This window comes from Larimichthys crocea, chromosome VI (genome assembly GCF_000972845.2).
Source record: "Larimichthys crocea isolate SSNF chromosome VI, L_crocea_2.0, whole genome shotgun sequence".
Lineage (NCBI taxonomy): Eukaryota > Metazoa > Chordata > Actinopteri > Sciaenidae > Larimichthys > Larimichthys crocea.
The window spans coordinates 1,310,795-1,330,907 of NC_040016.1; the positions used below are offsets into that span (position 1 = coordinate 1,310,795).

General features: G+C 40.7%; 2 protein-coding genes across 7 annotated transcripts; both read right to left on the reverse strand.

Annotated features, from left to right (window-relative positions):
• Window positions 1–1,278: 1,278 nt before the first annotated feature.
• On the reverse strand, window positions 1,279–12,643 carry eif4ba (eukaryotic translation initiation factor 4Ba). 5 transcript variants are annotated; one of them, XM_010753524.3, is made up of 15 exons: window positions 12,517–12,643; window positions 10,545–10,685; window positions 8,905–9,110; window positions 7,939–8,055; window positions 7,726–7,780; window positions 7,475–7,615; window positions 6,952–7,083; window positions 6,589–6,759; window positions 6,093–6,366; window positions 5,786–5,874; window positions 4,689–4,944; window positions 4,506–4,543; window positions 2,954–3,083; window positions 2,531–2,603; window positions 1,279–2,268 (listed from the first exon to the last, which is right to left on the reverse strand). In XM_010753524.3, exons 1-15 carry the CDS (start codon window positions 12,527–12,529, stop codon window positions 2,191–2,193), a joined length of 1,914 nt encoding a protein of 637 aa, XP_010751826.3. In that variant the 5' UTR covers window positions 12,530–12,643; the 3' UTR covers window positions 1,279–2,190. The 5 variants fall into 5 exon arrangements, with proteins under 5 accessions (XP_010751826.3, XP_010751902.3, XP_019132029.2 ...); XM_010753600.3 differs by lacking the exon at window positions 2,954–3,083 and having other exon boundaries at window positions 2,119–2,268; window positions 12,517–12,529; XM_019276484.2 differs by lacking the exon at window positions 2,531–2,603 and having other exon boundaries at window positions 2,119–2,268; window positions 12,517–12,529.
• Window positions 12,644–14,106: 1,463 nt separating this feature from the next.
• On the reverse strand, window positions 14,107–17,976 carry LOC104937171 (keratin, type I cytoskeletal 18). Of its 2 annotated transcripts, none has more exons than XR_797632.3 (7): window positions 17,434–17,976; window positions 15,989–16,071; window positions 15,542–15,698; window positions 15,275–15,439; window positions 15,055–15,180; window positions 14,537–14,822; window positions 14,107–14,397 (listed from the first exon to the last, which is right to left on the reverse strand). XR_797632.3 is itself a non-coding variant. In XM_010753381.3 (7 exons), exons 1-7 carry the CDS (start codon window positions 17,872–17,874, stop codon window positions 14,358–14,360), a joined length of 1,233 nt encoding a protein of 410 aa, XP_010751683.2. In that variant the 5' UTR covers window positions 17,875–17,974; the 3' UTR covers window positions 14,107–14,357. The 2 variants fall into 2 exon arrangements, 1 of the variants encoding a protein (XP_010751683.2); XM_010753381.3 differs by having other exon boundaries at window positions 14,602–14,822; window positions 17,434–17,974.
• Between the last annotated feature and the right edge of the window lie 2,137 nt (window positions 17,977–20,113).

A 20,113-nucleotide genomic window follows, 5' to 3' on the forward strand; every position in this document is an offset into this window, starting at 1 on the left:
CAAATGTGCTTATTAGGGCAGCAGAATGACTCCTCAGTGTTATCATTATATTAATGGATTCTTATTACTGACGCAGCAGTGTGTCAAGTAACGTGTAGCAGCATTGTCATGTTGTAGATGGTAGAGGTGGAGCTTTTAACTACTTTATACACTGTGAGGATGATTGATTATTTTTATGAGCCGATAAATGATCTAAAGCTGTCAAATGTACTGGAATAAAAAGTATAATATTGTAGTGAAGTAAAACATGAAAGGAAAATACTGTGCTAAAAAGTGCAGTACTTAATGAAATTCAGGTCTTTAGATCTTTATAATTTTCCTTATTAGCACCACCTTTGACACAGATGTAGATAAAGAAAATAAGCAAATTATTTTGTAGTTTTCAACCAGTTGTAATGGACTTGATGTAGTATATAAACATTACAGATCTTAGTGTTTACTTAACTGGTTGATACTACACATCGTGCATCTTTCATGCTCCCTCAGTAAACAATATACTCTAAAATGAATGTGATCCGTCAACAAACACAGGCCCAATTTGTTTGTAACAGGCATTGAAGCAGAGGCGAACTAATTTTTGATACATTAACACTATATTGGCAGGTATTTTCCTCCTTGACAGTCACCATTCCCACTGCTAAAGTCGAGTATGCTGAAGTCCATTGAAAGGAGTGGCTGACAGGTCTAGAGGAGTCTGGTCTTACCAAGTGGGTGCCCTCTGTCTGCCTGTGTGTGTGTGGGATGTGAAGCTCAGCAGGATTCTAACCAGCTGCTGCTGCAAGGAGTCCAGCCCTCAGCAGGAGGTTGAGACTGAAGAAATACTGTTAAAATTGTCTGCGTCACAGACCACACCAGGAGAACAGTAAGCAGAGGAAAAATACTTTTGTTGTTGCACATAAAAGAGATGCGTTTGATGATGCAACTCGCATCCTAATATAGCCATGCTGTAACAAAAGCGTGTAAAGCCTAGCCAGGTTAATGCAGGCAACAAAGAGGAGCTGATTGACAGTTTGGCTCATCGGTAAACTTGTAACGGTTAGTTTCAAGCACCAACTTTGCTTTAAATGTGTAATTTAAGCACTTAACCTCTGCCTTGAATGCCTCTAGTAATGCATACAATGACCACATACTATTTGAATGTACAGAATCACCCCAATTTATTGCAAATTGGAAGACAGATTCGTGTAATCTCATGGAAATCCTCACACCCCAGAAATTCCCAAATATCGTACTCCTCACTTCAGATAGTGTGAATGACTTGGACAGCTGTGGAGAATCTTTAGGACGATTGGACACGACCATCATGAGCCTTTAATTGATTTTATCATTTCATCAGAAGGTTTAGAAAGAGAGAGACATCTTTACAATGATTGGAGGTGATGGTAATGGCACTGATTTTCTGAGTGAGAACCGTGTGGCGGCTGTTTTTCATTCAGTCTCAGCATACAAGCCACTCCTGCAGTAATGTAGTCTACGTATTACACAGTCCTCCTTTGTAATACTGTGGAAATCAGTTTAGAACTAATTCAATTAATGATTTGTTGAACGGTGCAGATATGATTGACAAACGTTTTTCAAATTAGTCTCAGCATTCATAACTTTTAGTATTGGAAGACAGGATTTTCTTGACAAATTTTCAGAAATGAATTTGATTTGAGATTAAAATTATATAATACCAAATTATTTACTAATAAAATGGTATTATACTAAATTATTATGCATTTAATCTAAGAATTATGCAAGTCAATCAGTCAAAAGTTGATTAAAAAAACAAAAAACAAACTACATCCTGTCATAATCCAACCTCACCACACCTGTGATGCACAAATATACAAATTCATTTTTTCCCCACTTTTTCCATTTATTTATTACAATTAATTCAATGTTATCCATCACTTTGCCATATATCAGCTACTCCTTTTTTCCATTTAAAAACAAGTCCAGTATGTGACTATTCTTTAGAACTCGAATAGTCCTGAAGGTGGGGCAGGGGAGGGAAGGAGGGTGGGTGGGTGTTTTTAAAGTAAAGGACAGGTTTTGTAGGAGGAAAGAAGGGAGGGAGTGATGTCCTCCCATGAGCCTCTTCCATGTGAGGAGTTTTTCATAAGCTATGTGAGATTTTTTTTTTCTGCGTTCGTCGTTTTTCTCCTCGTCTTGCGATGGTCAGGGCCTCGTCTCGTTATTTTCCTTCTATTCTACGTCCTCTGCGTCGTCTCCTTGTTCTCCGTCCATTAGCAAAGCGGCGTACTTACTGGCTGAGCTGAACTTCTGAAAAAGGCAAAAGCAAAACAGGATCCTGGCTCAGTACAGTAGCTTTGGATACTGAAACAAACATAGCGTATGCAAGAGAAAGAAGTCATCTTTCTCAAGAGGCATAAAACATTTAAGACAATTATTCTGGATGGTTTTAAGAACTCTAGTGTGTGTAGGGGAGGGGGGTCCTGGTAAAATAACAAGGCTTTAGGGAAACCCTATGATGGAGTCATTTTGGTGGCAAAGTCTGACTAAACCTTGGCAGTGAAGGACTTACGGGGGTTGGGGTTTCTTCAAATTTCTTTGGCTCTGGGGGTGGTCTGGAGTCTCGTTCTCTTCTGTTATCCTTTCTACAATAAGAATTAACACCGAGGTTAAAATTTATCAGCAGAGCTCAGCGTTGGAAAGTTAACCTTTGCTGTGAATCGTTTAACACACACACAGCTAACATCAAATACAATTCAGAAATATCCTAAATTTCAGTTGTATGATGATGATTGTAACCATTTGGTTAAAAAGGTAAAGCTTTAAATATGCACACCAGAAATCCTGGTGTACTCGTGTTCCTAGTGACCACAACACTAGGAACAATCAATGCGTCATCAGTTGTGTAACTGAGCATAGGCCACTCTTTACAGATGCCCAGTAAAAAAAATCTTCCCCGTCTCATTAAAAACTTTGCTCTCTTTGGATGGCTGACCTGTCTGCCTCCTTTCTTCGGTCTCTGTTGGGCCCCTCTCCTCGGCCCCGCCCTGCTCCAGACCCTGCAGGCCCCCCTCGTGCCCGTGGGGGACCCCGGTCCCGACGCATACCGTCAGCCTTGTTCTCATCTTAAAGGAGAAGCCAGACAGTTGAGTGAAGGGAGGTTGTTTGATTTTATACAGTAGACTACACTCACAACACACTGCAGCATAAAAAGCCACTGGGTTGGATTCAAAACGTGTTAGTCACTGATGGAGGGCCAAATGAGAGGTGCACAACTGCGTGGAATGCAGGCTGAGCTTGTAACCTGCTTCGATAAAGTTTCCAAAACAATATTCTAAAAGTCCTATTCTGTTACAGCGCTGCAGATAATGTAGGGAATTTCATTTTTTCACATTTGGCCAGATTGCTGGAGTCTGAACCTGAGAGTTCTCTTTTGACACATTTGTTCAACAATGCAAGTTAAATTGTGCTCCCCTACTCCCCCACAGGAAGATGAGTGCTTTGCCTAATATGTCCAAAATACAGATGCAAAGTACTGTCTGAAGTAAGGACACAGCTGCTCTTGCACATTCTCCTGTAAGTGTTCTAGTCTTCACTGGAATATTATGTAATAACACTGCACATGTACAATTAGGAATCGACTTCCTGCCTTCGTAGTGAAATTTGAACTTTTATGGACCTTACCACATGAATTGAATTTCATTGCGATCACAAAAAGAACAAGTGTGTGCAAAAGGCCTTAGAGAGCAACTCTCTACAGGTAAAACCACACTTACTGGAACTGTCTACAATCAATAAGGAAAAAACACAAGGACACCATGTAGACTGTTGACAACAGTCCAAAATGATTTTTTTTTTTAATGGGGCTTGTCTGATGTTTAATAAAATGACACTGTCAGAAATAATTGACACGGGTCGAGTAGAGAACTGTTTATCCAGGCTAGTGTCGAAGCTCTCGAGATGGCAGTTCCAGTTGGTCCGTAAGTCAAACACTTCCAAGGTCCAGTTAATTATCTCAAAAACTATTGGACGGACTGCCATGAAAGACAGCTCATGGACCACAGGAGATGAAACCTAGTGAGTGAATTCCCATCAGCTAGTATTTGAGGATTAATGTTCAACATGCTAACATTAAAATGTCACCATACTACATGTTATTAGCCAACCCCCTCAGCTGAGCCCAAGTGTCTGAAATGTCCTAAAATGGCCACCTTACAGAGGATAAACTGCTTTTATTAAGCCAACATGGCCTTTCCACTAACACCAAACAGCATTTCTTTCCCACTACTGGAAAGGAACCAACAGTAAAGTTGTTTCATTTTCATCCATCCACCAGTTATTTTTGGGCATTATTAATGTGACTGTTCAAATTCAAAGTCTCCATTCTCACATCATTTGTAAATGTATGGCAGTGTTTTTTGTTTTAAGTAAGTCTAAGTACGTTTTTAAGTTAAGTCCCTTTATAATGTGTGCAAAACTGACATGTTGGTTTAATTTTATTCATAGTCTAGACTGAGGTTTAGTAGGTTCTTATCAGTAGGCCTTACCTTTTCCAGAACCTCTTTCATCTGCAGAACTTGTAGGGCTAAAAGAAAAAACAGAGCAGTCAGGGAAAAATGACAAAACACTTGCATGAAAGTAATTTTTTTTTCCTACAAGCTAATTTTAGGTGTTATTTAATATGTTTCTGAGCAATAGGTTACTGAAAGGCTTCCCACTTGTATTCTCACCTGAGCTTGGGAGGAGCTGAACCACTTGGGGAGACAGGAGAGACTGGAGGTCGTCCATCACCATCACTAGAGCCTGTGCTGGCTGCACTTCTCTTAGCCCAGGCATTCTCCTTGGGAGGAGGTGCAGGCATCACCTTCAGCGGTTCCTTGGAATCCTTGGGAGGCTGTGGGGAGGCCCCAGGGGAGCAGGAGTCACCTTCTCTCCCACTGAAAACCTCATTGTCCCCAGAGCGCTCACTATCTCGACACCGGGAACCTATTGATTAAGAACAGCACATTGTTACCATTTTATGTCACTCTGCATTAGTTTCCAAGTCCTAAATCAAATCACTTTGATTTTATTTGAACACTGTTTTACATTATTCAACATCACCTGGCAGCCTGTCACATTTAGCCTGCACAATGGTCACTGTTTAGAATATTGCAATATTTATATATTTACAGCATTATCAACTGGATGTGTTCTGGTGAGATTCATGCTGCATCAAGTTACTGTTATTGCAAAGCAAACATTTTCTACTGCTGCAGCTTCACATTGAAACTACTTGACTGGTGAAACACAAGTTGACATTTATTATCACGTCATCACACGTAATGCAATGTTTTTATCTGTAAGCTTAGCACTGACGGCTATTGTTCTTCAATAGTACATTTACAAAACATGTTGGGCCTGTTTTGACAGATCAGTTAAAAATATTGCAGTGAAGTGGAACAAGAAGCCATAGTGAACTTTCACTGTGTCCTGCTATTCACAGATCAGATCACAGTTACTCACAGAGTGATGGAGAACAGCCAAGTATTGCCTGAATTTTTTATTTTTTTAAAAAGTCATTTGTTTTGTTGCCCACTGTAGTTTGTGACCTGTGTTATTAAAGCACATTTGCTGTTGCCACTAATAACTACAGGTCTAAATAAATGTAAGCATTTTTATTTGAAAATCCTTGAAGAAATGTAATTCGCATGTTTACAGGGTTGCATGACCGCGATGAGAACACAGGTCCTATGATGAAAACTGTATATTGAAAGGTTTTATGTAGAAAACGGGATAGGCGACCACAGAAAACCAAACCTCAAAATAAAATACAGAAGATCATCACCTCTTCCAGAAGTACTTCCATGCTGTGAAGACTCGCTTCCTGTGCGAGATCTCTCAGTATGAGACTCCTCATTGCGCCAGCTTGGGTCCCTGAAAACAAAAGCTTACATAAGCCCTCAAATCCAGTGGGATGAAAAAAGTTTGTAGTATTGTTACAAAAATATCCAAAACATTTCTGAACATAAATAACATGAACTCCTTCTAATATGGAGAATATTTATAAATTGTATGTTGACTTCATAACACAAAACCGAGTTGCCACCAACTCATCAGAAATTATGTAATGACCATCCATGTCAACCCCTTACCTGTCTCGCATCTTTCTGTCCGGTCCCCGGCCTTTGTCCTCCTCCAGCTGCCTCTGCAGCCTCTCTTCCTGTTTCTTCAACCTCTCCTCCACCTCCCTCTCCTTGGCTGCCGTGTCAACCGGCTTGGCTGCACCAAAGATGGATGAGGCCCTGCTGCCAGAGCTTGGAGCCGCAGCTGGGGAAGTACCACTGCCGCCGCCACCGCCTCCGCCACTCTCCTCATCCTTGGGCACGCTACGGGGTTTAAGGTTCAACTTGGGTCTCTGCTGGGGAGCTGGTGTGAGAATGGGAAAGGATAAAATAATTATGGATCAGTGAAAATGTTATAATTTGTAACTTTAAAACTTAATTTACATAATATTAACTGATATTGTGGTATATGCACCAAAAATACCATCAAATATAACCAATCACCAACACATAAATAACCTTACATGAGATGATGTGTTAATAAATACCGCTGACCGAACATAGTATTTATTTATTTATTAGATACCTCCTCTCTCCTCACGCCTGTCATCCCGTCTGTCGTACCGGTCAGAGTCGCGTTCACCATAACGATCCCGGTCCCCATAACGATCATTGCTACCCCGACTGTCGTCATAATCGCGACGGAAGCCACTGCCAAAGGCACGACGACCTCCACCACCACCACGGGAGTCAAAACCTTGAAGGACGGCAAGAGAACAGGACAGAAAAATGGCGAGATCAAAGCGTGTAACAATTGTATACAATGTTTAGCAGGGCAATCATCTGAATATAGTTTAATCACGATAAGCAAGTTTAAGATATGTTGGGAATTTTATGATCAGGTGGCACCAAATCCCAAAACCAGGGGAAAACCAGCAGAATGACTCACCTCCTCTATCAAAGTCTCTTCGGTCCCGGTCATCATAGCGATCCCGGTATCGGTCTCTCCCTCCATCATAGCGGTCATTGTCCCGCCGTGGCCCATCTCTGTAACGATCCGACTCATAACGGTCCCGTGATCCTGCAAGGATCGTTAAGACAATAATAAATAATGCTGTTTCACATCTGGAACTCATCTGCTAATGAACTGTAGGTCTAATGGCGCTCTGATCTGTCTGGAAGGATGAAACTGATCAATGTTGGCTGTAAAGTCACCATTTTGAAAACTATATAAATAGCATTTTGTGTTTTAAAACAAAAAAAGTTGAGGATTAACACAAACTTTAAACTAAAGTCAGGGAACGTCTCCATTTGGGAGTAAGTTTGGGCACACCAATGGGTTAGATTGGAATAGGCATGAGTTATAGTCCGAAATAGGCCCATTTTATCACAAACTGTTCACTGAATTATTCTAGGATCAGCATGAAATGAGCATGGATGCTGAAGCACAAATAAAACAAAGTCTGACTCACTCTCTCCAAAGGCATCATCTCTCCTGGGAGGTCCATCGTCAGCATCTGCACTGGGCCGTGCCCTCCAGTCACTGTCTGTCTTGTCAGGACCCATGTCCGACATTCTACCCCTGTCTCTGCCTCCCATAGATCCGTCTCTCTCTGAGGTGTGAAGAAAAAGAAGAAGAGATGTTAAGTTAAATTATAGAAAATGGAGTTTAAAGGATGTACTCCTATTTGCTAAATGACAGCAGAAAAAAAGGTTTAAGCACCTTTATCATTAGACTGGTCTGCAATATCCACACGGATCCTTCGGTTTCCCAGGTTCTGAAAAAAACAAAAAACATTTTTATGAGTGAAAGAGTTTTATGCAGTAATGTCGGTAAAATAAATCATATACAGACAAGTCGTACACTGATGTTGGTTCAATCCCAGGTGTAAAATGCATAAAATATAAGAATCAAGTTCTTGTTGCATCCTCTCACCTCCTCGTTGAGACTCAGAGCCCTCAGGAGGGAATCCACATCATCAAATTCAGCATAACCAAAGCCCTTCAGCCTCTCTGGGTTACTGGGCTCCCGAGGCAGACGCACCGCACTGATCTGGAGAAGAATTGTGACAGAATAACATAAAACAGAGAATGCAACGCTACACAGTTCACCCAGACAAGGCTGTCAGAAAAACAAAGTGCGCAAATGAAAGATATGGAAGAAATTAGTTGACTTTGGGATGGAGGAAAGGCCAGATGAGAAGGCTTGTCAAATCAGGAATTGTTGCAGGTAACTCTAGAGCAACCTTTACTGGGTCCCACTCTGCTATGACTGAACAAGCCACAGGCAGGAATGACAGGACTTTAATGAAAGGATTTTTCAGCAATATATTATGTTTCAGATGAATTAATGTGTTCAATAAGTAGCTTAAAGGGGCTTTGCTGAGTTTTATGAACCTCAAACTGTTTCTCTGTTACTGAGACAGCACTCGACACGATTTTTGGAAGGTGTGTTATTTTGTTTTTTCGCCAACATTCCTGGCTACGTGAGGAAATTGACTTAAAACAATCATCTGAAGTATTCCTTTGATGCCTGCCCAAAATGACAAACGTGTTGAACAAGATTAGGACCCTCCATAAACATTTATCTATAGATACACAAAGGGAAAAAGAAACATGCATGTCCTGTTCTTTAAACTCAGCAGTCTGAAGTACAGTGCGTCAGTGTGGACTCAAACACTTCAGAAATAATGAAGTTAAATTTAAATTTAAGCCACAGAAATGATTGAATATCGACAAGACGTGTTCAAAAAGAGTTAAGTGTTAACAGCGCCTGTAAAAAAAGACAGAGACTGAAACTGAAACTTCAGTTCCACTGTTTCTGTTGCTTTGCAAAACAATGTTACAGTAGCCGAAACCAACAAGTGCTACTTGTCAACACTAGACGTGTTAGTAGACCTACTGCCAAGCCGCGGAAGAAGTCTTTGATCGAGTCCTCAGTGACATCATAGGGCAGGTTGCCCAGGAAGGCCGTGTAAGGCGGGCTGCGGGGTAGTCGGGATCGGTCGACATTGGGCTCGCGCGCTGAGCGAGGCGCTGTGGGCAGGATGGAGCGGTCAATGGGGGGTGCCCGATAGCTATCCTCCTCCGTGTGCCATGAAGTCGAGACTGGTGAGATGAGAAGAAGAAACATTTAAAAAGAATACTAACCTAAAAAGTTCCTTTCAGTTACAAAACAGACCATTAGTTTCTCTTTGACTCGTAGCCCTTGCTCCTATTAATTCACAGGCAGAAATGACAAAGACTACAACAATTACATGCAATGGAAAAATATATGCATTACTAAACAAACATCCAAAGACATACAAGAAACAAAACAGCACATAGCAAACTTCCGTTTACCCTGTGTGAGAAATAGTACTGACAGGAACCCTGTTCTGTGTCCTGTTAGTTCAGTAGACGCATAAGTGACAAGCATATTTATTATGATGTCTATTGTGTTATTGTTGAGGTAGATATTGACGGAGCCAACAATCAGTATTAGGTCTGATACGAGACAGAAACCTTTATTCAACTATTGGAATATAATGAAAGATTTTAGTATTGGAAATGAAACTATCCAGGAATGTCATTTAAGTCCTTATGGCACCATTTTATATGACCTGTAAAGACAACTAGCTACACACCACGTGACAACGTGTGACATGTCGCTCCAGCAACAGGAAAACAGCAGACTAAAAAGTGTCCAGTATGACCATGAATCACAACTGTGAGGTTCAGCACCACATGTTTGACAGAAAACATGTGCAGACGCATCATGCAAAGGAAAATGACAACACCGCACAGGCCACTAAAGAAAACTGGCAGGAAGCATAATAAACTGCATCCAGAGAGCAATAACTTTAAGCCAGAAACAGGAAAATCAATGAATTTATTTGACCAAGCCTACAGCCCGATTTGATAATATGGAGGTTTGATGATTAATTTAACATCGACCAGCATTTTAAATTTAAAACAGCCATCCCAACTCTGAATTGGTGGGTTTCTATCAATACACTTGGAAATTGGACAGTGAAAAGTTTATGGTTGACACATGGAGCTCAAACATGAACAATGTCATTACTAAAATCTCAAAGAAAACTGTTTCACACTGAAAAATGTTGTGCTGAAGGTTAGACAGTTTAATATTAAGATGCAGCAGTTTTGCAAAATGTAATTATGCTGTCATTTAGTAATAGTATTTTATTACTTTATTGATCCAACAATCGTGTGTTATAAACAGCTATCTCGGGCAACATATTTAAAGCTCTTTGTTTAAATTAAGAAGAAAACAACTATCACCTTCATATCAGCAGACACTAAATATCAATATCTAGCCGTCTCTACACGGTTCAGTCATCAGTCTGACCTTTCACTGCTGTATACTTTAATAAGACCAACAATGCTTTGCCACAACACACTTAGATTCGGTGCATTTTCATTTCGCCCCTGCTCAAATAAGACACAACTCGAGCAGTGTATGATATTGATTTTACTGTTAGGTGGAAAAATGCAGGACAGACGCAGTGTACGTAAAGAAAAAGGACTTCAATGTGCACTCACCATCGCCATCCAGGTCGTCAGTTTCATCTGCCCAGCTAGTAGACTTGGGTGGGTAGCTGGGAGGCGCACTGTTGCCTCCACTGTCCTCTGCCAGGAAGTCAGTCAGAGTCAGGGTCTTCCCCTTCTTATTCTTCTTCTTAGCTACAGGAAAGATGAACACAGAGCACAGAGTCAGACATGGAAGAAACCTGCATGGGACTGTTCCCCATATTAGTTGCCATATCTAGGCGCAACTCTTTTCTTTATTAAAAATAAAAAGGAGAAATTATATCCATTAAATAGTCTACTGTAATATACTTGTGTGAAAAATTATGTGTTACAGATTGTGTGTATAAATGATAATTACAGTGTCAAAACAGTGACGTTGGTTAAACGTCTCTGGCTTTTATTAGATTTCAAATATTATGAATAACTTCCAGTCTTATGTGTCTTATAGTGTGTATGTGCATCTGTGCATAGACAAACACTATTTGTAGTGTGAGGCCAAACTAGATAAGGGCACCGCGACGTGTGAGTGATAAAAAGTTTTCCTATTACAACGTAAAGACGCCGGGAGTGGTCCGCCTGTCAACCGTCACTGTGCAGCAGACCAGAAAACTTTTGTTCAGCCAAAAGTCAAATGCAATAATCGTGGCACGTTCAACCCACTTGCCCACCCGTCCGTTCGTCCACATTTTTCAAGGAAAGTACCCTGGACTCAATGAGTCATGTAAATGTTGCAGAACATTCCTCACACTGTCTGTTTGTATGGCAAATAGTTGCCCGTTGGTTCACACGGCTCATCTCATCTAGCAGGTCTGGTTTGTTTTGGTCAGAGGCACACACACACACACACACACACAAAAAAGAGATGACAATGCTTCCTGTGAGCTTTATTGTGAAAATCCAGCTGTCAGGATATTTCTTTACATACGTCATTACAAAACCTACACACACGGGGACAAAGACTGTTTACAACTCTACATAATGCTAAGTCATTGTTTACAATTATCAGGCTTCACTAACTGTGTGTACTCTCTGAAAACAAACTAAAATAATCTGAGTGTTTGGTAGCTCTGCTAGCGCCCTGCACTAATGTGACATGAGTCAGGCAGGAGGTGCATTACGGTAACTTTTGGCAGTGCTCCCCTCTCCTAAAATTACAGGAGGCCAACACCTTTAAAGAGCCAACTGTTAACTAAACACGCAGGTTGTTTACTTGCTATCTGCGCAGGTCGCTTTTGTCTTTATGTGGGCTTAGTCAGCACAGGACTGCTGACGAGGGAAGTATCCCTGCTTAGCCTGCTAGGTTTTAGGGCCTAGCTCACGTCGCAGCGCCAGGATCCAAGTGCGCCATCATCGGAGAAAGACGTGGCCGGCCGGATAGGACGGCTCACACTTGTGAAGCCGCCAGAGAAGTGTTTACGACGCGACCCAACAGGCCCAGCTGCCCCGTTTCATCAAACACCGATACCAGGGAGCCAGACTTGCACACGTGGGGAGACTCCTCGGGCTGCCCGGACTTCTCGGCCCAACCCCTCCTCCACGAAACGCGCTTGCGCCCGATGCTTATCTGCTCTGAGCGCCACGGCGATCCCCGCTACGGGCATACAATGTGCCAGCTCTGCACGCAGTTACAAACATTTTATAACACGTCGCACAAAGCCCCTAACACAAGCACTGCCGCGTGAACTCAAAAAGCGGACAACTCAAACAACCACGAGGACATTTTCCACGGCGGCAGACCGCGTGTAGGTTAAAGATTTTCAGGTTGTGCAAGTCGCTGCTTCGTTCATTCGCCTTCTCACCAGCAGTCGCGTCTTTACCGGGCCAAAAACAACCGATTAATCCGTTCACACACGCCCGACAACGACGCGAATCGATAACATAAAGCATTAACGATGCACAAAGTCTCCGTGTTTTATTATATCGAGGTATAACCCACTGAAATTCCTCCCAACCGACCCAGATCGTTCACCCTCATAAACCTCACCTGACGCCGCCATGTTGGAGAGCGAGTTCGTAGTAGTTCCCGGATGAAGGCGTCAGAGGTTTATCATCGGGAGCGCGCATCGGCGTTCACGGTCTCCTCCCTTGTTTGCTTACTCACATCTGCATAATGTATAATGTAACGACACAGAGCGAGGTTTCCTTTCACTACTGTCTGCCCTGCCTGCCACTGAACTAATACCACTGTTTATTTGTTTCCTTGGACTTTTCCAAAGCAGCTTTAAATGTTCATATTTTTGGTTTGGTGCTTCATTGATAAATAGATAATACAATATATCTTTTTCTGTGATCTAAAAAAACTATCTGTTGATTTTTTTTCTTATTTAATAGTGTAAATAAATTTTATTCTTTATTCTTTATTCTTTATTTATCAAAGGATAACCCCTTGAGATGTATCATCTCATTTTCGAGGGGGTCCTTGTTGCCAACAGAGATATACAATGTTTACAGACGATACAAAGACGCAGACACATTCTTAATAGTTAGTAATAGTAATAACAATTCAAATAAATGTCATTGTAATAAATTAGCTCTAATTTGAGGGCACTGCTTGATTTCACAAAACCCAGACGGTGATGTGCATTGAATAGACACCCCTCCACACTGTTATATCATATGTTCTGTAATTTGACATATACTTTTGACACATACATATTGTTGCATAGTTTTGAATGTATTATATTTATCATCATGTGTTTTTATGTAAGAAATCTATCTGGAAGCAGCTGTCAAATGAATGCACTGTAGTAAAAAGACACAATTATTCATCTGAAAGTATAAAATAGCATTACATATAAATATTCAAAAAGTGTAGCTTTTTCAAACAAGTGGATAAGAAAAGGATTAAAGAAAATACATTATTCAAATAGTTTAGGAGAGCATTGCAGGGGAACCATCCATGTATTTCAAATATCATTCTTCATATTATAAACCAGCCTATTAAAAGTTGATTGAGACCAAACAAGAGCTAAAAGGACAGTTTCATTTGTCATTTGAACAAAAATGATGGAAATATACACTAAGTAGACAATTTATTAGGTATACCAAAAAAAAACTAATAGCAATGGTAAGTCTGCAAAAAGTACTTCATTATTATTCATTGGTTATAATATTTAGTTTTATTTAAACCTTTTTAAAGAGTTGACTTGATTAAACTGTATATTATTGTTTGAGTCTATGGCACTGGGGAATTGTATTGTATAATATTGACGAGTGTATCTCTTATTTTGTCAGATGAGGTGAAGATATTTCATGACTGAGTGTCTCCTGGCTTTTTTTTTTTTTTTAAGTTTGTCTGCCTCCTAGTGGCCAAACCTCAATTAAGGCATCCTGTAGGCATCCTGCGTGATCATGTAAATTGTCAATCATTTCTTTTTTGGGTGTGGGTATTTTGCTAACAGAGATTGTCGATGTATCATCTATGTATCACAACATGTAATTCCTTTAAACTTTGTTTTTTTTTTAATTGCTGAGGGCTATGATAGTGCAATTGATATGCAAATGTAACAACAAAACAAAACATAAACACATTCTTACATTATATGGCAATAAAAAAATGCACATGAGCTGTGACGATGTGTCAGTAAGTGGTTATTTTTATTTTTTTTGACAGATCAGGCAGTGGTTACTTTTGAAACAGCCCTGTTTCACTGTGGTTGAATGCCTTTATTGAGAATTGCTCAAATCATTTATGGTTTACACAGTGTGAGGTCTTCCAAACTGGCTTTAGATGGTTGGACCAGCATGGCCTTTTTTTTCCAGGAAGGATAGTTGTGGGTTGATCTGCTTTCTTTGTTGGGATGGTCCCAGATTCTTTGTTCCAAATTAAATTGTGGCCGCCAGCTCATCCAGTGCATCCTGGAGCCTGAACAAAACACAAATGAAACACTTTTGACTTTCACAATATCAATGTGTCTTTGAACTGATTGGAACTACTGCCTCACTTCATGATGTAGTTATACTTGACCATGCAAACCATGATAACAAATGATTATAGTATTCACCTCCACCACCACCATCACTTTGCCTCGATCTGTTTTTTTCTCCTCCACCTCTTTATAACTCTTACTTGAAGTCTCCACCATCCAGCAGACTCTTATAAGTGGCAATCTCGGCCTCCAGTTTCATCTTCATGCTGAGCAGCGTCTCATAATCTTGGGTCTGAGCCTGGATGTTTGCGCGCAATTTGGTCAGCTCCTCCTCGAGATGAATAACAATGTTGTTGTACTTCTCCATTTCCATGTTGTTTCGTAGCTCTGTGTTGCCTAATGTGTCCTCTAAGGAGGCTTTCTGATAAAAGAATGAAAAGAAGGAATGAAAAGTATGCCAAAGATTTTTTTTAAGTCAAGTCTAATTTGGGAGACTATGGGAAAGTTATAACCTTTGTGCACAAGATTTTTGGGGGATTTTCTGCTTTATGAAAAGATTTGACAGGGCACTGAGATAATTAGATTATTTCATGTTCGTGAATAAAATGAAATCAACAATGAACAGAAATAAGAAACATGTGTAAAATGCTTACCAAGCTCTGTTGGGACGCAAGTTCAATTTCCAAGGTCTGTATCTGTCTGGATAAGTCGCTTATCTCCATCTGGGCTCCCTGGAGAGCTTCTGTGTTCTGTGATACTTGCACCTGCACATCTGCAATCTGACAGGGAGACGGAGAAAGGGTTTTAGCCAATAAGCAAGATACTTCCTGCATACATATTTGAAAATGATTATCCTTGTTAAGACTGCATCACCTGATTTTCATGCCATCGTTTCAGTTCTTCTGCATTCTTCACAGCAATCTTCTCATAGTTGCTCCTCACTTCACCCATGATCTGTGCCAGGTCCTGACCTTTGGGGGCGTCGATGTCTACTTGCACGCCTGAATGGGAGATCTGATTCCTCAGCTCCATCACCTCCTATTGGACCGGCAGACAGAGAAAAATGAAGGGTGTGTGACAGGATGTGTGAATTGTGAGCCAGGACAGTGAAGTTTAATGATTAATCTAGATGTAACTCACATTCTCGTGGTTCTTCCTGAGGAAGGCGAGTTCTTCCCTCACAGCTTCAATCTCACTCTCGATGTTCATCCTGGTCATGTTAGTGTCATCTATGACTTTCTTCAGCCCAGCAATGTCAGCCTCCACAGACTGGCGGATTGCCATCTCATTGTCGAATCTGTAGGTGTGGGCAGACACAAATTGCAGACACAATCAGCTGATATTCACATTGTGGTGCGTAGCATAATGATCCAAATGTACAAACATGCTGAAATCCTGTTCTACTAAATATTAAAAACTCACATGCACCATACAAACTCTGCATTAAAAAAATCTATAACTTTTGACCTCAAAACATGTCTGCCTTTGTACATGATGTAGAGCACGATCTTAAATGTGCTTTGGTCATATATGATTAACATGTTAAACAACATAAATAATTGTGAGATTAAATTTGAAACAACATACTTTACTTTGAAGTCGTCAGAAGCAAGGCGGGCATTGTCGATCTGGAGCGCATAACGAGCATTCTCTGAAATCTTATCAAAGATCTGGACAGAAAAAATAATTTATGAGAAAAATTACTTCTTTTGATCAGTGGGCATCAAAAAACCTAAGTTGTTTGTTTCCTTTTTTTCCTAATTTTGTTGGCTAGAAAAAACATAATTGTTTAACCAGAAGCCTCTGTGAGATAGCAATGTGTCACACAGCCACAGGATTAAACATATGATTTCAATTACTATTTCCCTTATGTAACAGGGAAATAGTGAAACACCAGGGTTAGATTACACACTTGGGCCACAACACAGTGGAATCCATAGTAACATTCAGTGAAAAGAGGAACCACAAACTGAAGGACAGGAAGAAAGGATGTTCCCGTGCCAAAACAGAATCTGGTTTGTTTTAGCATTGTTGGAAAAATATGTTTCCTGTCTGAATAAGTCATACAGACAGGTTTTTCCTTCTCTACAGTTTCACCCAGCTGCAATGTCTCTGTCTGTTATTTTCTTTGTCTATACAACTGCTTATGTTTATGTGTGCAAAATTCTTTGCGAGTGAGTGTGTTTGTGAGTTTATACTTTCTAATGTGTGCACGATATCCTGTCTCAGAGAAAAGGGGGACATTTTGTCCCGTTTTGTGTTGAGAAAAATGCAGTGCCACCATCAATGTGTCATTATGTGACATTGAAGATCTGTGGTCTGCAGAAGAATGCGACATTTGACTCTGCTGACTGGAGCTGATTGTTATACAACCAGTACACTCACACGCAGCTGTGTGCGCACACACTCACGCCGGCAGTCCAAGATCCTTTGTGTGTGTTATTGCCACACATCTGTTTCACATTGAGGCCATCCTACACCAGAGAATGCTTGTAGAACCGCCATTTGCGAGAAGGACCATTTGGAAATAGTTTTGCCTACTGAGGGTTGGTTGAGAGTTTTCCAGTATGTCTCTCGTGATGTGACCCACGTGTTGGTGATTCATCAGAGGGAGTTCTGGCCACTTTATGGCACGAATTAGTTGATGGGGGAGGGTTAGAGCTTAGCAACCACACCCTTCATTCTGTTACAAGAAATCTGATAACCTACAAAAGAAATGCTGCCCATTTCAGAAAAAAAAAACATTCTCAATCTTAATTTTCCATGTCGGGCATTAGATAAATAATGAAAACACTGATCAAACTTAATGCCACAAGTACATTTGAAACATTGATGATGGGTGCCATCACATGCACTCATTGATTTTTATATTATATTATATTTATATTTATATTTATAAAAGCCTTTAAACACTCAACTTCCACACCTTTTATTGTCTGTCTCACCTAGCTGTATACAATTAATTTAGACAACATTTCATACTCAACTTCCATCTCTTCATTGTAATGATTGTTATTCATCGTCATGCTTACCTGCCTGCGCAGATCGTCTATGATGGGCTCATACTTGCTGTAGTCCCTCATGTCGGGGCTCCCCTTCTCCAGAGCCTCCATGATCTTCATCTCCAGCTCCTTGTTGGCCTGCTCCAGGTTTCTCACCGTCTCCAGGTAGTTGGCCAGGCGGTCGTTCAGGTTCTGCATGGCTCCCTTCTCATTGCCCATGATCCCAGTACCAGTTGCCACAGATGCACCGCTGCTACCATAACTGGAACCCATTCCACTGCTCACCTTGAAGGCAGAGGAAGAGGAGGCCATTGGAGCACCAGAACGCAGGGAAGCTACGGAGGCAGAAGAAATGCGGGCGCCTGTTCCACCAGCTCCAGCATGGACACTGGCAGCACGTTGGGGTACAGAGCGGGTCATGGAGATGTGGGAAGAAGGCATATGATACGCGGTGGATCTTCTGAAGTTCATCTTGGAGAAGTTCAGGCACTACAGAGAATGAACTGAAAAATGAGATGTGGAGACCCGATACTGGCCGGCTTAGAAAGTGACACAGGCAGAGGGAACTAAGGAACTTATACTCCTATTTCTCTCCCTCAGTCATAGCTGGTCTTTTTAACCCAACCCACTTCAGCATCACCCCAGTCCTCCTTTCCTGTTCCCCCCTCCCTCCCTCCTGCTCTCTCATGCTCTCTTTCACCCACATGTTCCCCTTTCTAAACCGACACTGTGTTTTTGTCTCCATGGAAATGAGTGAGGCATTTCTCTGTTGTGAAAAAACATTTACATTTGATCGTTGATCCCAGCAAAGCAGTTCTTTTCACTCAGGTTTAGACATCCCATAAACTAGAGTTCACCACAAAGGATAGAAAGCAGTAAAAGACATGTTGTCCGAGTTCATGACTAAACAGAGAAAGCTGGAATAGAATTAAAACTAAAAGTTATAGGGTAGATTATTCTTTTGAAAAACGGTTTTACTTTGTAAGCATGCAACCAAATTCCTTTGGTTTGTCCATAAAAGGCACAATGTCTACTATTTGCTGCATAGTTTCTAAGTTTGTGGTCAGCCATGCCCCAAAATAAACAGACATTGCCAACGCTCCTGAAAGCGAGATATAGCAGCGGCAGCACTGATTATTTTAGTTGAGGGAGTGGGGCATATTTTTACTGGATTTTTCTGGTACACTCGTAAAGTACTAAATTAATTAGGAAGAATATCGTCAGCAGGACAAATGAAGAATTGTTTATAAGAGTACCTGCAGGCAGAAAACTATCAAACTTTTACAGATTTACTGATAAATACAGATGTGATCACTATTACATTTCAATGCAGACAATAGGGTGAATGGTATTAACAATGAAACCTGCCACACTATAAAAGGAAACTGAAGAATACTCCAGCTTCAAATATACCCAGAAGACCTGAGAAGAGATGGGATACATGAAGAAGTAAACCAATAGCACATTGTTCGGAATACAATCAAAAGGAAAGAAAAGCTGCCCTCATTCACAAATCACACTACAAGAGATTATCTCTGCACATCAGTTCTGTTGAAGATTTTTCTTATGATCATCAAAGTCTTATCAGGTGGTGATCCTTTGGGAACCACAGGACAAAAACACAGAATCACAAAAAGGTCGTCATCATAATTAATGTTACTTTTACTCATCTCAAATTAATTTTCTAAATGACATAGTGCCAACTGCCAACTTACAGAGGAACTACGGTGTACTGCAAAACAAGACAGAAAAGGAAGGGTGTACTATTTGTTCAAAAAACAAGTCGCAATAAGGAAGGCTCTAGCATGACTTTGAAAAGGTTCATGTAGGTTTAACTGAGGCTAAAGCTGTGGTCAAAGAGGATTGTGGGGCCCCAGAGAACTGGATAACAAAACTTAATGAACCACCCCCAGGGAAAACTGGCAAAGGCTCATACACTCTCCTGTGCTTCATACAACCTAGTTCTTTTCTTTCCAGATCTTACCTCACCTTCATGGTTGATCGAGTTTCAGTGTTTCTCACACTTCACACTAGCTGTGCATTTATTTAGCATTCTCTTTTAACAATACTCAATAATAAGAGAGAAAACGGGATGAATAATGAATTAAAAAAAAAAAAGCAAATGAGAAACAAATGGTTCTGGCCTGTGACAAGGACAGGCAAATAAAAAGAGGAACGTTGAATTTGATCAGCATGACTCAAACCTCATGACACTGTCTCTACTGTCTCTACTGTTTGTTTGAATGTGATGGCAACCTCGCCCTACAGGACTGAAAAACAAATAAACAAGAAACTGACAAATAGAAACAGGGACGTACCTTTACCACTAGTTATATATAACAGAAATGCACATCTCTTCTACGGATAATAAATTAACAAAGGAAAGAAAAGAGGAGAAGCTGTGAGTCTGTGAGTCACACTAAAACACAGCAGGAATCTGGAGACTACCACAGGAGTTTATGTGCTTCACAAAATCTTGGACAACTGTGAGATTATTACAGCTTTAGCATGGCCTTGAATGAACTTCACTCCCCTCTCTCTTTCTCTCCAGTTTCCCCTTGCCCAGCTTCAGTGCAGAATGAGCACTCTCAAGTGCTTATATATCCATGTACAAAACATGTATTTGCATAGATGCATATGCATATAATTGTGCATTTGCTGACAGATGCAAAAAGGAATGTGGACATGCATGTGTGTGTAATACACTTTT

Bases quoted from the DNA above. Each gene is read 5' to 3' on its own strand.
- LOC104937171 (XM_010753381.3), bottom strand. From the start codon at position 17,874: ATGAACTTCAGAAGATCCACCGCGTATCATATGCCTTCTTCCCACATC. The intron at 15,699-15,988 runs GTATGTTGTTTC...CCACACCTACAG, and splicing joins TCTGACGACTTCAAAGTAAA to ATTCGACAATGAGATGGCAA. The intron at 15,181-15,274 runs GTGATGCAGTCT...TCTCCCTGTCAG, and splicing joins AACGATGGCATGAAAATCAG to ATTGCAGATGTGCAGGTGCA.
- eif4ba (XM_010753524.3), bottom strand. The intron at 9,111-10,544 runs GTGAGTGCACAT...TCATCTCACCAG, and splicing joins TGACGACCTGGATGGCGATG to TCTCGACTTCATGGCACACG. The intron at 7,781-7,938 runs GTGAGAGGATGC...TGTTTTTTTCAG, and splicing joins CTCTGAGTCTCAACGAGGAG to AACCTGGGAAACCGAAGGAT.